Source organism: Hyla sarda, chromosome 11, assembly GCF_029499605.1.
Source record: "Hyla sarda isolate aHylSar1 chromosome 11, aHylSar1.hap1, whole genome shotgun sequence".
Lineage (NCBI taxonomy): Eukaryota > Metazoa > Chordata > Amphibia > Anura > Hylidae > Hyla > Hyla sarda.
Window position 1 is genome coordinate 15,658,124 of NC_079199.1, and position 16,730 is coordinate 15,674,853.

The window sequence follows — 16,730 nt, forward strand, 5'->3', positions numbered from 1 at the left end:
TAAGAGATATAAGGGTTTGTTAATTTATTAATTTACTAATTAGTTAATTTGTTTATTTATTTTATTTTTCTATATTAGATGCATTGGAGAAATGCAAATGTCTAAAAAAAAAAGATTTACATTCATATTTACATTTATTTTTCAAGATATAAATTTCCTTGACGTATAAATTGTGTATCTTCCTACTCCTAGTTCTTACATGTCTTTGTTCGTAAATCGCATCCTTTAGTGTCACCATTTCTAAAGTCATTTATTTGTCACTTTGATACTTTTTCATCTTTGTCATCTTTTCTGAATAGAAAATAGACTTTAATTCAATATTAGTGTTGCTCGCGAATATTCGCAATTCGAATTTTATTCTCGAATATCGCACATTCGCGAATACGCGAATATTCGCGAATATAGCACTATATATTCGCAATTACGAATATTCGTTTTTTTCCGCTTATGCAAATTTTAGCATATGCTCATTTTCACATATGCTAATTTTCTTATATGCAAATTTTTCCTGCGTCAATTTTTCTTATATGCGAATTGTCTGGTATGACATTTTCGCATGTGCGCATTTTCGCATATTCTAATTTTCCGATATACGAATTTTCGGCTATGAAATTTGGCGTATATGCGCATTGTCACATGTGGTAAATTTTCTTATATGCGAATTATTTAATAGGCGCATTTTCTCGTATGTAAATTTTCGTATATGCGAATGTTCGCATATGCGAACATTTGCATGAATATTACGCGTATGCGAATGTAGCGAATATATGACGAATATTCGTCCATATATTTGCGAAATATCGCGAATTCGAATATGGCCTATGCCGCTCAACACTATTCAATATTCGAAATTATCCTCAAACAATCTACATTAGTGTCTTGTGCTGAAAACATCATAGTCCTTTTCTTCATCATCTACATCATGTCTTCCTTTCTTCTCCTCTTTCTCTTTCATTCTTTGCCTTCTCCTTTTCTTATATTAATATTTTCTTCTCGTTCTGTTTTCTTTTTTTCTCTTGTTATTATTTTGCCATAGCCCATAGTATAATAGGCAGAGAGCAGAGGGGTGCACATACTTATCATATATTATCATGTTTCTTTCAGAAAAATGAAGCTTTTCACTTTCCTTTGTTTAAGCCAAGTTCTGCTTTGTACACTGGTGTGTGGTGACCATGGAGGACCACATGACCATGACGACCAGGACCATGACGACCATGACGAGGCAAAGGCTTTGTCCCAAGTAGCTCAGTCCAATATCTGCTTTTGCTACAAGCTCCACCAACATCTGGCTGCTGCTTATCCCAATGACAATATCTTTTACTCCCCATTAAGTATTTCCATGGCCTTTTCTCTGCTCTCACTAGGCGCCAATGCCAATACCCTCAGTCAGATCCGTGAAGGATTTGGTTTCAACACGCCTTTGGTCTCTGAAGAAACTATCCACAAGGGCTTCAAGCAGCTTCTAAACTTCATTGACCAACCTGAACGTAACCTTAACCTGAACATCGCCAACGCTCTCTTCATTGATAACAAACAGAAACTTCTAGAAAAGTTCTTAGATGGTGCCAAGAAGTGGTATCATTCCGAAGCCATCTCCACTGATTTCCTTAAGACAGCAGAAGCCGTAAAACAGATCAATAGTTACGTGGAGAAGAAAACCAATGGGAAAATTGAAGATTTGTTGGACAATCTTGATCCGCTGACAGTTCTGGTTATTGTAAATACCATTCTCTTCAAGGGTAAGCAATCATTATATGCATGTCAATTTATTTTAAAGGGGTACTCCGCTGCTAGACATCTTTTCCCTTATCCAAAGGATAGGGGATAAGATGTCCGCTTTCGGGGGGCACTCTCCCGCAGCACCCGGCGTTCTAAAGAAATATTGGGTTCCTGCAGCAGTGGTCGTGACTAGAGATGAGTGAACTTACAGTAATTTGATTCGTCACGAGAAGTTCGTGGCAAATTGAATTACTGGAAGTTTGCTCATCTCTAGTTGTGACATCACACCATGCCCCCTCCATCATGTCTATGGCAGGGGGCGTGTCGGCTGACATGCCCCTTCCCATAGACATGAATGGAGGGGGCATGGTGTGACATCGTGAGGGGCATGGCCATAATGTCCCGATCATGGCCTCTGGCACCAAGCGTTCTGAACAAAAGGTTCAGAATGCTGGAGCACCGGAGTACCCCTTTAAAAAGGAAGTATATCTCATGGAAACATCTCATGTGACTATTATGGGACCCTCCATCTCCCACTGGAGTGTGAACCTACATAGGTGTCGATAGGAACCTGAAGGTAAGGGCACTGACTGAAGTGTCACACTGTCCTGATGCCTCATGAGATATATGAAGGTGGAGGGAGGGATCATTTCTAGTAAAGGTAGGTGTGGTGGCATGAACTAGCACCAAGAACAGGGGCCTCTTTCTTTTTGTTATTGGGCTTTCTAAATCTCACCAAACAGGTCAGTAACAGTCTAATTCTTGGCCCCTTTACAGGGCTTTCCACTGTTGTATTGATGTATTCCCTTTGTTTTTTTTAGCAGGCACAGCACCATACATTTGGTTGTGGCCTTGTCTGGTACTGCAGCTCACATCATCTTAGTCCAATTCTAGGGAAAGGGACTGAGGTGCAGTACACAACTAAATGCATGGTGTGGTGTCTGGTAAACAATGAAGGGGACATAAAACTCTCTGGATTGAAGGTGCAACTTTCATTTAACCCATTGTGTGGAGATTTGGTCATCAGATCCCCTCATTTCTGTAAGACTCACCGCAGTCGACTGAAACTCAGGAGGTAGTAGATCAGTAATACCACGGCGGTCTGGAGCAGGAGATTTAGTGGATCCGATGGACCTGTGTGGCCGATGATGCGGGCCGTGCCAGGGAGCGGAGTCTAAGGGGCCACTGGTTTTCACCAGAGCCCGCCGCACAGCGGGATGGACTTGTTGCGGCATGCGGCACCCACGTCGCTACCCTTGGCACAACTCAAGCACACAGGTGGCTGAGGTGAAGCGTGGCACAAAAGGAAATAGACAGGACGTAGTGAGGCTAGCAAGAGGTCTTGGCAGGCGGCACAGGAGCGTAGTCAGTAGGGTAAGAGAAGGTATATAGGCAGGCGGCTAGGAACACAGTCAGGTCAATAAATGCAAGGTCTGGTACACGGCAAGGAACACAAAAATACTGCTTTTTATAAGGCGCTAGGGCAAACAAAGATAAAGCAAGAGCAATAGGGAAGAGCTGGAACTTATAACAGAGGTACAGGTGTGTAACTAATTACGAGCGCACTGGCCCTTTAAATTTCAAAGCTCTGGCATGCACACGCCCAGAGCTGAGGAACAGAGACTGGGGAAAGAGGTGAGAGACAGGCTTGGACTCGCATGCGGAAGCATCCCGCGATACGAATCCCAACCCTGCCGGTGGCAGTCATGCACGGGGAGGTGCGCTCACGGCCGGTATGTCCAGCTGGAACGCAGTGCATAACAATTTCTAAGATACTGAGGGTCTATCTATAGAACTTTTACTTTTTAGAAAACAGTAAATTTAATAGATATGAAGTACCAAGGGAATTACTGGTTACATTTCTTTTAGGATCATGGGAACATCCTTTCAATGTCAATCGTACCAGAGAAGAAGACTTCCAAGTGGATAAAAATACTGTGGTGAAGGTTCCGATGATGACCAATCACGGAGAATATCTAGTGGCCTTCATGCCTGAAATTGGATGTACAATAGTCGATGTTCCCTATAAAGGAAACACCTCTGCATTTTTTATCTTGCCCCAGGAAGGAAAATTACATGATGTTGAGAAAGCTCTTCAAAATGTGTCACTAGAGACCTGGTGCAAAGAAATGAGACCAATGTAAGAAAATAATTATACACAATGTTATATACATTACATTACTTATCCTGTACGGATCCTGAGTTACATCCTGTATTATACTCCAGAGCTGTACTCACTATTCTGCTGGTGAGATCACTGTGTACATACATTACATTACTTATCCTGTACTGATCCTGAGTTATATCCTGTATTATACTCCAGAGCTGTACTCACTAATCTGCTGCTGAGGTCACTGTGTACATACATTACATTACTTATCCTGTACTGACCCTGATTTATATCCTGTATTATACTCCAGATCTGTACTCACTGTTCTGCTGGTGAGGTCACTGTGTACATACATTACATTACTTATCCTGTACTGATCCTGAGTAATATCCTGTATTATACTCCAGAGCTGTACTCACTATTCTGCTGGTGGGGTCACTGTGTCCATACATTACATTACTTATCCTGTACTGATCCTGAGTTATATCCTGTATTATACTCCAGAGTTGTACTCACTATTCTGCTGGTAGGGTCACTGTGTACATACATTACATTACTTATCCTGTACTGATCCTGAGTTATATCCTGTATTATACTGCAGAGCTGCACTCACTATTCTGCTGGTTGTGTCACTGTGTACATACATTACGTTACTTATCCTGTACTGACCCTGATTTATATCCTGTATTATACTCCAGATCTGTACTCACTGTTCTGCTGGTGAGGTCACTGTGTACATACATTACATTACTTATCCTGTACTGATCCTGAGTAATATCCTGTATTATACTCCAGAGCTGTACTCACTATTCTGCTTTTGAGGTCACTGTGTACATACATTACATTACTTATCCTGTACTGATCCTGAGTTATATCCTGTATTATACTCCAGAGCTGTACTCACTATTCTGCTGGTGGGGTCACTGTGTACATACATTACATTACTTATCCTGTACTGATCCTGAGTTATATCCTGTATTATACTCCAGAGCTGTACTCACTATTCTGCTGGTGGGGTCACTGTGTACATACATTACATTACTTATCCTGTACTGATCCTGAGTTATATCCTGTATTATACCCCCAGAGTCAGTGGAATATATCAGCATTGGTTAGGATCACGTTGAGTGTATATCTGTCATGGTGGTCATGGCTCCATCAGGAGCAGAAGACATTACACCAGTGTGCACAGACCCCTATGGAGAGACATTCATAGATTATAATAATACATTATTTTTCTCTACACAGGGACATTATTCTTTCGATACCAAAATTTAAAATTTCGGCTGAACTTGATCTTGTGAAGGAGTTACAGAGCATAGGTATCACAGAGGTGTTCTCTGAAAATGCCGACCTCTCAGGGATCACGGGGGCGCACAATCTGAAAGTGACGAAGGTAAATTTTATTATTTTTATTTTGAGCAATGAATGATCTGAGTGAAGAACTGAGTAGAGTCACATGACTGAGAGCAGAGGTCAACACACTGTGGCCCCGCTCACTAAGCATAGGCAGTCGGGAGCCTCCTTAAAACCAGCTGTGAGCGGAGATGCCACTGTCATTTGCTGTAATGTCTTATGTGTTCTGTCCTCCATCTTTGTAGGCTCTGCATAAAGCCGTGATCGAGGTGGATGAGAAGGGAACAGAAGCCGCTGGGGCCACAGCCATTGGGATCACAAAGCTGAGTCTCCCCCCACATATTAAAGTGAACGGGCCATTTATATTGACCATTATAAACAAAGACGCCAATACTATGCTCTTCACTGGAAGGATTATCAACCCCAAGAAATAAACTGAAGTCACGCACAATAAAGTGCCGCCATCTATTTTCTGCCTTCTTGTCTTTATTACATAGATATTTAAATCCCTTTTTAGGGTAGGGTATCACGTGTGATCCTCCCCTTAAAGGACGTACTCCGCCACTAGATATCTTATCCCCTAGCCAAAGGATAGGGGATAAGATGTCTGATCACAGGGATCCCGCCGATGGGGACCCTTGCGATCACCCTGATGTACCTGGCGTGCCGGAGGCTCGTGACATCACGGCCACACACCCTCAATGCAAGTCTATGGGAGGGGACATGAAAGCCGTCATGCTCCCTCCCATAGACTTGCATTGAGGGGGCGTGGCCGTGATGTCACGAGCATCTGACGCAGAGCAAAGTTTGCTCAGTGTGACGGGTGTATGGGGTGCAGCAGCCAAGATCGTGGTGGTCTTCAGCGGCTGGACCTCCGTGATCAGACATTTTATCCCCTATTCTTTGGATAGAGGGTAAGATTTCTGGGGGTGGAGTGACCCTTTGTGACATAACTTACACTTACAGAAATTACAATATTCATTTAAATGACTGAGTCATCCATTAAAATTTATGGAAAGGGCACTAACCCAAGGACCCCCAGCACTGGGGAGGTATTTTCTCCAGAGAACACATAGCTTGACACATCATACATCTTCAAAAGTCAACAACCTATATCAACAATTACATCACCGAAGAATCAGGCTATGTGGAATCTTATTAGTGGTTTTGAACTCCACATTCAATCATTTTGGTTCAAGAGTATCTAGCTGTTAAATCCATTTTAGTTCTCGTTTTTTAGTTCTCGTTTAAAAAATTTTTTTATTGTTCTCTTGTTTGTTGAAATTTCTGTGCACTCTGGTTTTTCCTGGTATTGATGCAAAAAGCCCCTGACCATGGTTTACCTGCCTGAGCCACTTCAATTGTTTTCTATTTTGATGGTTGTGCTTCTCTTCTGGGAATATAAAGATAGATAGATAGGAAATAGAAAGAGAGATATGAGATAAATAAATAAATAAATAGATAGATATGAGATGGATAGATAGATATGAGATAAATAAATAAATAAATAGATAGATATGAGATAAATAAATAGATAAGATATAGATAGATAGATAGATATGAGAGAGATAGATAGATAGATATGAGATAGATAGATATGAGATAGATAGATATATAGATAGATAGATAGATAGATAGATATGAGATAGATAGAGAAATAGATAGGTAGATATGAGATATTTAGATAGATAGATAGATATGAGAGAGATAGATATGAGATAGATAGAGAAATAGATAGGTAGATATGAGATATTTAGATAGATAGATATGAGAGAGATATATATGAGATAGATAGATAGATATGAGATAGATGGATAGATAGATGTTAGATAGATAGATATGAGATAGATGGATAGATATGCAATAGATATGAGATAGATGGATAGATAATAGAAAGATGAATATGAGATAAATATATATGAGCTCAATGGTATAGCTGAGCTGCAATATTTGACACAATCTATGGCCAGACGGGGTGATGTTTCATGTTTTTTTAACCTTAGACAATGCCTTAACCTCTTAAGGACTCTTAAGGATGAAGGGCGCCCAGTCCCCGTGCTCCCAGTCCCCGTCTATAATGTGGGTCAGTTCCGGCAGCTAATGAAAGCCGGGACCCTGGGCTAATAGCGTGCAGCACCGATCGTTGTGCTGCGCGCTTTTGACCCTTTAGGTGCAGCTAAAATTTGAATTTATTTGCATTTTTTGATTACCAATTCTGGTGACCATCGAGCTGGCGGTCCTCCGCCAGGCGAGATACCACCTGTTCCAGCCCCTGCCTCTCAGCGCCCTCCTGACTGTGAAAGTGTGAATGTTTCATTTAATCAGTTATGGTTCATTGTTATCACTCCAAGCTGTTTCATTGGATTCTTGTGATAATTCCACAGGTAATATGACGTCGACGACCATAGGGCCTCAGTCTTCAAAAGATTACATTGATTTTTTTAAATTTGAATTTAAGATTTATATTAGATTCCCAAGTTTAATGTCCCGGCGTTTACTTTGAACTAATACTGTATGACCACAAAACCCAATCTAACAAGGAGTCACATGGCAGCACAATGACAGAGCCTAGAGGTGGCAGCAGCATGAGGAGACCATAATCTGGCAGAATGACACAGCCTGGAATTAGCGGCAGCAATAGGAGACCATATAGTGGCTGAATGACACAGCCTGGAGTTGAAAGCAGCATGAGGAGACCATAGGGCCTCACAATCCCTAAGATTCAAAGATTCATTTTCAAATTTAAATTGAAGATTTATGGTAGCTAGTGCTACCATAGAAATGTTCAGGTAATGTCCCAGCAGCATGAGGAGACCATAGGGCCTCACAATCCCTAAGATTCAAAGATTCATTTTCAAATTTAAATTGAAGATTTATGGTAGCTACTGCTACCATAGAAATGTTCAGGTAATGTCCCAGCAGCGTGAGGAGACCATAGGGCCTCACAATCCTTAAGCTTAAGGGTACATTCACACATACATGATACTGCGCAGATTTGATGCACAGGATTTGTAACTGCCAATTAGAAGCTGTGCTCAGTCATTCAGTTTACATTGAAATCCGCTGCAGAAAATCCTGTTCATCAAATCCTGCACATCAAATCTGCGTACATGTGAACGTACCCTATAAGATGAATTTTCAAATTTAAATTGAAGACTTATGGTAGCTAGTGCTACCATAACAATGTTTAGGTAATGTCCCAGCAGCATGAGGAGACCATAGGGCCTCACAATCCCTAAGATAAAAAGATGAATTTTCAAATTTAAATTGAAGGTTTATGGTAGCTAGTGCTACCATAAAAATGTTTAGGTAATGTCCCAGCAGCATAAGGAGACCGTAGGGCCTCACAATACCTGGAAAAAAAAGATGAATTTTCTAATTTAAATTGAAGATTTATGGTAGCCAGTGCTACCATAAAAATGTTTAGGTAATGTCCCAGCAGCATGAGGAGACCCTATAGTGGCTGAATGATACAGCCTGGAGTTGGCGGCAGCATTAGTAGACCATATAGTGGCTGAATGACACAGGCTGGAGGTGGTGGAAGCAAAAAGAGAACATATGGTGGCAGAATTAGACAGCCTGGAGGTGGCAGCAGCAGCATCAGGAGTTCTGACAGTGACCCGGTGACAGAGTGGTGTGCTGGGTGGCAATACCAGTACCCGGTGACGAAGGTGGGTGAAAAGAGGTCAGATGCAGAGGAATGTTTGTAACTGGGGAGCAGCACCTTAAATCTGTTTGGCACTATCCATATTTGTGAAGTGTTGGTGTGGCACCATGGTCAATCTACTCTGATGCATCAGGCATTGGTGGGTGGAAAACCTAGCTGATCCATGCCTGATTCATCTTCACAAAGGTCAATCTCTCCACATTTTTCGCAGAAGGACGAGTTCTTCTTGGGGTGACTATGGCCCCCGCTGCACTAATCACCCACTCTGCTAACTCATAGACTACCAAAAAGGCAGCCCAAAAAAAAACCTTTATTTCCCATATATCAAAAAAGTGAGATTAAAAGTGCAATCTTTATTGTATTAGGTTCGCACTTAATGGTGTTTTAAAATATAAAGCACCATGTCGTCCTACTTGTTTGATTGTATATATACATAAATGGACCATCCGGTCTAATGATTTGAATGCACACTGAAGCGGGTGCATTCAAATCATTAGACCGGATGGTCCATTTATGTATATATACAATCAAACAAGTAGGACGACATGGTGCTTTATATTTTAAAACACCATTAAGTGCGAACTTAATACAATAAAGATTGCACTTTTAATCTCACTTTTTTGATATATGGGAAATAAAGGTTTTTTTTTGGGCTGCCTTTTTGGTAGTCTATGAGTTAGTGGTCAAATTCCACCCTCCATATATTGGTCTCAACTAGATATGTTAATCACCCACTCTGATGGCACATTACTGGCTGGGCAGGACAGCTTTTCTAGGACAAACTCTGCTGGTTGCGGATCTTCAAGGTGTGTTGGCATGGGCATGTCAAGGTATGCCACCACCAGCTGGTTCAGGTCCTGCTCCAGGTCTACCTGCTGCTGATGAGTTGCTTCACTATGCCGGTGAAGAAAGGTACTCATCAGCAACTGTAGACGCAGGCTGCTAATGATGGAGCTGGTACTGCTCCTGCCACCCCTCCACAGAAGCCATGGCAGTGAAAGGTGAGCGGAGAGGGCCTCCCCCCCCCCCCCCCGAGTCAGACCTGCGAGAGGACTGACAATGGCGCCCATAGGCATTGGCCAACTGACTACATAGGATGTCTCTTTAGTAGTTTGTCCTGGTTGTAAAAAAAGGCCCCCATTTTGTGCCAGAAGCGAGAGTCCAATAAGGTGTAGAGCCAGAAGTCATCCTGCTGCCGAATGGTGACAATTCGGCGGTCACTACACAAGCAACTGAGCATGCATCATGTAATTTGTGCCAGTGACTCAAGGGACTACCTACCTTGATCTCCACTGCATACTGCCACGGTGTATCTGGGTCCTCTGTCTCGCCTTCCTCATAACCCTCTAGCTCCTCTGGCTGCACCTACTCCTCCTCTCCTGTCAGATGACTAGAAAAACCACCCATCTCGCGAAACATAAACTGTGCCCCTCCACTTCCTCCTCCAGTTCAGCCCCCACAGGGCTCATGTGGCCATGAGAGGTAGGCGCCACGTCTCCATTGCCCTGACTAGCCATTGTTTCCAACATGTGTTGTAGGAAATTAACCAGTGGAATGATGTCGTTCATCCCGTAATCCTGGCGACTGACTAATAATGTGGATTCCTCAAAGGGCCTGAGCACACGGCAGGTGTCATGTATGAGCTGCCACTGATTGACATTGAAGTTACACAGGGGAGTCCCCCTATCCGCTTGGATCATCAAGAAATTGGTGATGTCTTTTCTCTGTTTGTATAGTCGGTCCAACATATGGAGGGTGGAATGCCAATGTGTGGCAACGTCGCAAATCAGACTATGTTAGGGGATACCTTTCTGACGCTGCAGCTCAAGGAGGGTGTGCTTTGCGGTGTACAAGTGGCTGAAGTACATGCAAAGTTTCCTTCCCACTGTTAGAATATCTTGCAAATGGGGGAACACTTCAGGAACCGCTTGATAACCAGATTGAACACGTGTGCCATGCAGGGTGCATGGCTCAGCCTCCCTTGTCGCAGCACAGACAAGATGTTCTTTCCGTTGTCAGTCACCATGGTTCCCATTTCCAGTTTTTGTTGAGTAAGCCATGCTCTAATTTCCTTATGAATGACTTTTAGCAGTTCCTCCTCTGTGTGACTCCGTTCGCCAAGGCAAACCATGTGAAGAACAGTGTGACACCGCCGTGCCATACACACATGGTATGCTAAGACTTGTCTTTGTAGTGGAGGAGGACACGGTGGAGGATGAGGAGGTGGAGTCGCACACTGTTACAGGACCAACGGCCTGAGAGCGTGGAGGAGGAAGCGACATGATCTGTCCAAGTTGGTGTTGTGACTGTGCAGGAACCACATTCACCGTGTGGGCCGTAAAGGACATGTATTGTCCCTTACCATAGTTACAGCTCCACACGTCGGCGGAGCCGTGTACTTTGGTACATACTGACAGGCTCAAGGACTGGCCCATCTTCTTTTCCACAAAATTGTGCAGGGCTGGTACTGCCTTCTTCGCAAAGAAATGACGGCTTGGTACTCTCCACCTCAGCTTTTGCCTGGCCAGTCACAGTATCAAGGTCCATGACAGATTAAAATGTACGAAATAGTACACTACTTAGATGTAGGTATGTGGTATGCACTTATGAGGGCAGAAAAATGCGCTACAGTATGCTTAAAAAAGTATTTGAGTACAACACCAGCCGGCGAGTACTTTTGCCTGTCCTTTCCTAGGCCTTTGACAGATTAAAAGGTACAAAATTGTACACTACTTAGATGTAGGTATGTGGTATGCACTTATGAGGGCAGAAACATTTGAAACAGTGTGCTTAAAGTAGTAGTGGAGTAAAATACCAGCCGGTGATTACTTTTGCTTGGACTTTCACAGTATCTAGGCCCTTGACAGATTAACAGGTACAAAATTGTACACTACTTAGATGTAGGTATGTGGTATGCACTTATGAGGGCAGAAAAATGCATACAGTATGCTTAAAAAGTATTTAAGTACAACACCAGTCGGTGAGTACTTTTGCCTGGCCTTTTAGAGTATCTAGGCCTTTGACAGATTAAAAGGTACAAAATAGTACACTACTTAGATGTAGGTATGTGGTATGCACTTATGAAGGCAGAAAAATGCGCTACAGTATGCTTAAAGAAGTAGTGGAGGAAAATGAGGAATTTCTGGGGTGGTACGGTTTTTATAGGCCACAATACATTACACTATTGTATTCAGAAGGTGCACAGCACATCAGTTTATATTCAGAGAGCCTGAAGTCGGGAATTTGCTGCGGCCTGGGATTGGCTGAGTGCAGTATGACTCGCCGACCACCGGCAACCAGGAAGAGGATTGCGGCGGAGGCCGTACCCGGATACTGGAGGCACCGGGGGAGCGAAGGAAGGTATGTACCTGTTTATTTTTTTTACTGCCGGGAGTATGGATGATAATTTTCCAATTCCGGAGTTCACCTTTAAAGTCAGAGGGTACAGTGTGTGATAGTAGTATATTTAGAGGGCGCAGTGTGTGATAGTATTATATTCAAGGGGTATAGTGTGTGGTAGTATTATATTCAGAGGGCACTGTGTGTCAAAATTATATTCAGAGGGTGTGTGCCAGTATTATATTCAAAGAATATGGTGGTTGGCAGTATTATAATAATTATTGTTTTCATAGAGGATCAGAATGCGCTGACATGGTGAGGAGCCAATGCCATCTGGGCATCATGGGCATCAAGTTTTGCAGAGAAAAGAATTAGCTGGAACAAGTCTTGGTGGTATGTACTAGCTGAATTAGATAAGGAAAGACTGGAGAGAAGACATCACCTGTAGTCACTGATATCATGGTGTCTTCTCACTATAAAGAAGACATAACCTGTAGTCACTGATATAATTGTGTATTCTCCTAACTATAGAGAAGACGTCACCTATAGTAACTGATATCATTGTGTATTCTCCTCACTATGGAGAAGATGTCACCTGTAGTCACTGATATAACTGTGTATTCTCCTTACTATAGAGAATACTTCACCTGTAGTCACTGATATCATTGTGTATTCTCCTCACTATTGAGAAGAAATCACCTGTAATCACTGATATAAATGTCTATTCTCCTCACTATAGAGAAGACGTCACCTGTAGTCACTGATATCATTGTGTATTCTCCTCACTATAGAGAAGAAATCACCTGTAATCACTGATATCATTGTGTATTTGTTACGCCTAGCGCTCCGGGTCCCCGCTCCTCCCTGGAGCGCGTACGGCGTCTCTCTCTCCGCAGCGCCCCGGTCGGTCCCGCTGACCGGGAGCGCTGCCCTGTCCTGGCCGTTGGGGATGCGATTCGCACAGCGGGACGCGCCCGCTCGCGAATCGCATCCCAGGTCACTTACCCGTTCCCGTCTCCTGCTGTCATGTGCTGGCGCGCGCGGCTCCGCTCTCTAGGGCGCGCGCGCGCCAGCTCCCTGAGATTTAAAGGGCCAGTGCACCAATGATTGGTGCCTGGCCCAATTAGCTTAATTGGCTCCCACCTGGTCCCTGACTATATCTATCCTCCTCCCTTGCACTTCCTTGCCGGATCTTGTTGCACTTGTGCCTAGAGAAAGCGTTTTGTGTGTTTAAAGCCTGTGTACCAGAACTTCTGCTATCTCCCCTGACTACGAACCTTGCCGCCTGCCCCCGACCTTCTGCTACGTCCGACTCTGCTTCTGCCTACTCCTTTGTACCTCGCCTATCTTCAGCAGCCAGAGAGGTGAGCCGTTGCTAGTGGTTACGACCTGGTCACTACCGCCGCAGCAAGACCATCCCGCTTTGCGGCGGGCTCTGGTGAAAACCAGTAGTGTCTTAGAACCGGTCCACTAGCACGGTCCTCGCTATCCCTCTCTGGCACAGAGGATCCACCTCCTGCCAGCCGGCATCGTGACAGTAGATCCGGCCATGGATCCCGCTGAAGTTCCTCTGCCAGTTGTCGCTGACCTCCCTACGCTGGTCGCCCAGCAAGCTCGTCAGATCGCCCAACAAGATCACCAGCTGTCGTACTTGACCACCATGACACAGCAACTCCAGTCACAACTACAGCAGATTCAGTCTCAGCTACAGCAGCAACAACCATCTCCTCCGCCAGCTCCTGCACCTCCTCCGCAGCGAGTGGCCGCTCCTGGTCTACGCCTATCCTTGCCGGATAAATTTGATGGGGACTCTAAGTTTTGCCGTGGCTTTCTTTCCCAATGTTCTCTGCATCTGGAGATGATGTCGGACCTGTTTCCCACTGAAAGGTCTAAGGTGGCTTTCGTAGTCAGCCTTCTGTCTGGAAAAGCCCTGTCTTGGGCCACACCGCTCTGGGACCGCAATGACCCCGTCACTGCCTCCGTACACTCCTTCTTCTCGGAAATCCGAAGTGTCTTTGAGGAACCTGCCCGAGCCTCTTCTGCTGAGACTGCCCTGTTGAACCTGGTCCAGGGTAATTCTTCCGTTGGCGAGTATGCCGTACAATTCCGTACTCTTGCTTCAGAATTATCCTGGAACAATGAGGCCCTCTGCGCGACCTTCAAAAAAGGCCTATCCAGCAACATTAAAGATGTTCTGGCCGCACGAGAAATGCCTGCTAATCTTCATGAACTTATTCATCTAGCCACTCGCATTGACATGCGTTTTTCTGAGAGGCATCAAGAGCTCCGCCAGGAAAAAGACTTAGATCTCTGGACACCTCTCCCACAGTCTCCACTGCAATCTGCGCCTAGGCCTCCCGCGGAGGAGGCCATGCAAGTGGATCGGTCTCGCCTGACCCTGGAAGAGAGGAATCGCCGTAAGGAAGAGAATCTTTGCCTGTACTGTGCCAGTACTGAACATTTTTTGGTGGATTGCCCAATCCGTCCTCCACGTCTGGGAAACGCACGCTCGCACCCAGCTCTCGTGGGTGTGGCGTCTCTTGATGCTAAGTCGGCTTCTCCACGTCTCACGGTGCCTGTTCGGATTTCTGCTTCAGCCAGCTCTTCTCTCTCAGCCGTGGCCTGCCTGGACTCTGGAGCTTCTGGGAATTTTATTCGGGAGTCCTTAGTGAATAAATTCCGCATTCCGGTGACCCGTCTTGTCAAGCCACTCCACGTTTCCGCGGTCAACGGAGCCAAGTTGGATTGCACCATACGTTTCCGCACGGAGCCCCTTCTTATGAGCATCGGATCTCATCATGAGAGGATTGAACTTTTGGTCCTCCCCAATTGCACCTCGGAAATTCTCCTTGGACTTCCCTGGCTTCAACTTCATTCCCCTACCCTGGATTGGTCCACTGGGGAGATCAAGAGTTGGGGGTCCTCTTGTTCCAAGAACTGTCTAAAACCGGTTCCCAGTACTCCCTGCCGTGACCCTGTGGTTCCTCCTGTATCCGGTCCCCCTAAGGTCATTAAGGACTCTGCCTGCCACAGGAAATGCCCCTCCCCCCCTCCCAGTTCCATCAGGCAAGCTTCTGTGTCCCCTCATGGCCCTCGTCCTGGTGTCACACTGCCCCGTGCCAAGTCTCGCCCTCTGCCCTCCCTCCCCATCCCTACTCCTGCTGTTCCGCCTGCTGTTGAGGAATCCCTCCATCCTTTCCCGGTGTCCTCATCCCAGGGGAGGCAGTTACCAGACAAAGGGAAGGGGAGACCTAAGGGGGGGGTACTGTTACGCCTAGCGCTCCGGGTCCCCGCTCCTCCCTGGAGCGCGTACGGCGTCTCTCTCTCCGCAGCGCCCCGGTCGGTCCCGCTGACCGGGAGCGCTGCCCTGTCCTGGCCGTTGGGGATGCGATTCGCACAGCGGGACGCGCCCGCTCGCGAATCGCATCCCAGGTCACTTACCCGTTCCCGTCTCCTGCTGTCATGTGCTGGCGCGCGCGGCTCCGCTCTCTAGGGCGCGCGCGCGCCAGCTCCCTGAGATTTAAAGGGCCAGTGCACCAATGATTGGTGCCTGGCCCAATTAGCTTAATTGGCTCCCACCTGGTCCCTGACTATATCTATCCTCCTCCCTTGCACTTCCTTGCCGGATCTTGTTGCACTTGTGCCTAGAGAAAGCGTTTTGTGTGTTTAAAGCCTGTGTACCAGAACTTCTGCTATCTCCCCTGACTACGAACCTTGCCGCCTGCCCCCGACCTTCTGCTACGTCCGACTCTGCTTCTGCCTACTCCTTTGTACCTCGCCTATCTTCAGCAGCCAGAGAGGTGAGCCGTTGCTAGTGGTTACGACCTGGTCACTACCGCCGCAGCAAGACCATCCCGCTTTGCGGCGGGCTCTGGTGAAAACCAGTAGTGTCTTAGAACCGGTCCACTAGCACGGTCCTCGCTATCCCTCTCTGGCACAGAGGATCCACCTCCTGCCAGCCGGCATCGTGACAGTATTCTCCTCACTATTGAGAAGATGTCACCTGTAGTCACTCATATCATTGTGTATTCTCCACACTATAGAGAAGCCGTCACCTGTAGTAATTGATAGCATTGTGTATTCTGCTCATTATAGAGAATATGTCACCTGTAGTCACTGATATCATTGTGTATTCTCCTCACTATAGAGAAGACGTCACCTGTAGTCACTGATATCATTGTGTATTTTCCTCACTATAGAGAAGACGTCACATGTAGTCACTGATCTCATTGTGTATTCTCCTCACTATAGAGAAATTGACACCTGTAGTCACTGATATCATTATGTATCTCCTCACTATAGAGAAGACGTCACCTGTAGTCACTGATATCATTGTGTATTCTCCTCACTAAAGAGAAGACGTCACCTCTAGTCACTTATATCATTGTGTATTCTCCTCACTATAGAGAAGACATCCCATGTAGTCACTGATATCATTGTGTATTCTCCTCACTATAGAGAAGACATCACCTGTAATCACTGATATCATTGTCTATTATCCTCACTATAGGGAAGACGTCACCTGTAGTCACTGATATT

General features: G+C 45.2%; 1 protein-coding gene across 1 annotated transcript in view; it reads left to right on the plus strand.

The window, feature by feature from the left end:
- Positions 1–5,709, plus strand: part of LOC130295746 (uncharacterized) — a 47,501-nt gene extending 41,792 nt beyond the window's left edge. Inside the window, exons 13-16 of the mRNA XM_056546810.1 lie at positions 1,105–1,739; positions 3,589–3,859; positions 5,078–5,225; positions 5,431–5,709. Of these exons, the coding sequence (XP_056402785.1) occupies positions 1,105–1,739; positions 3,589–3,859; positions 5,078–5,225; positions 5,431–5,619 (1,243 nt within the window). The 3' untranslated portion in view covers positions 5,620–5,709. The remainder of the gene's footprint in view (positions 1–1,104; positions 1,740–3,588; positions 3,860–5,077; positions 5,226–5,430) is intronic.
- Positions 5,710–16,730: the final 11,021 nt, after the last annotated feature.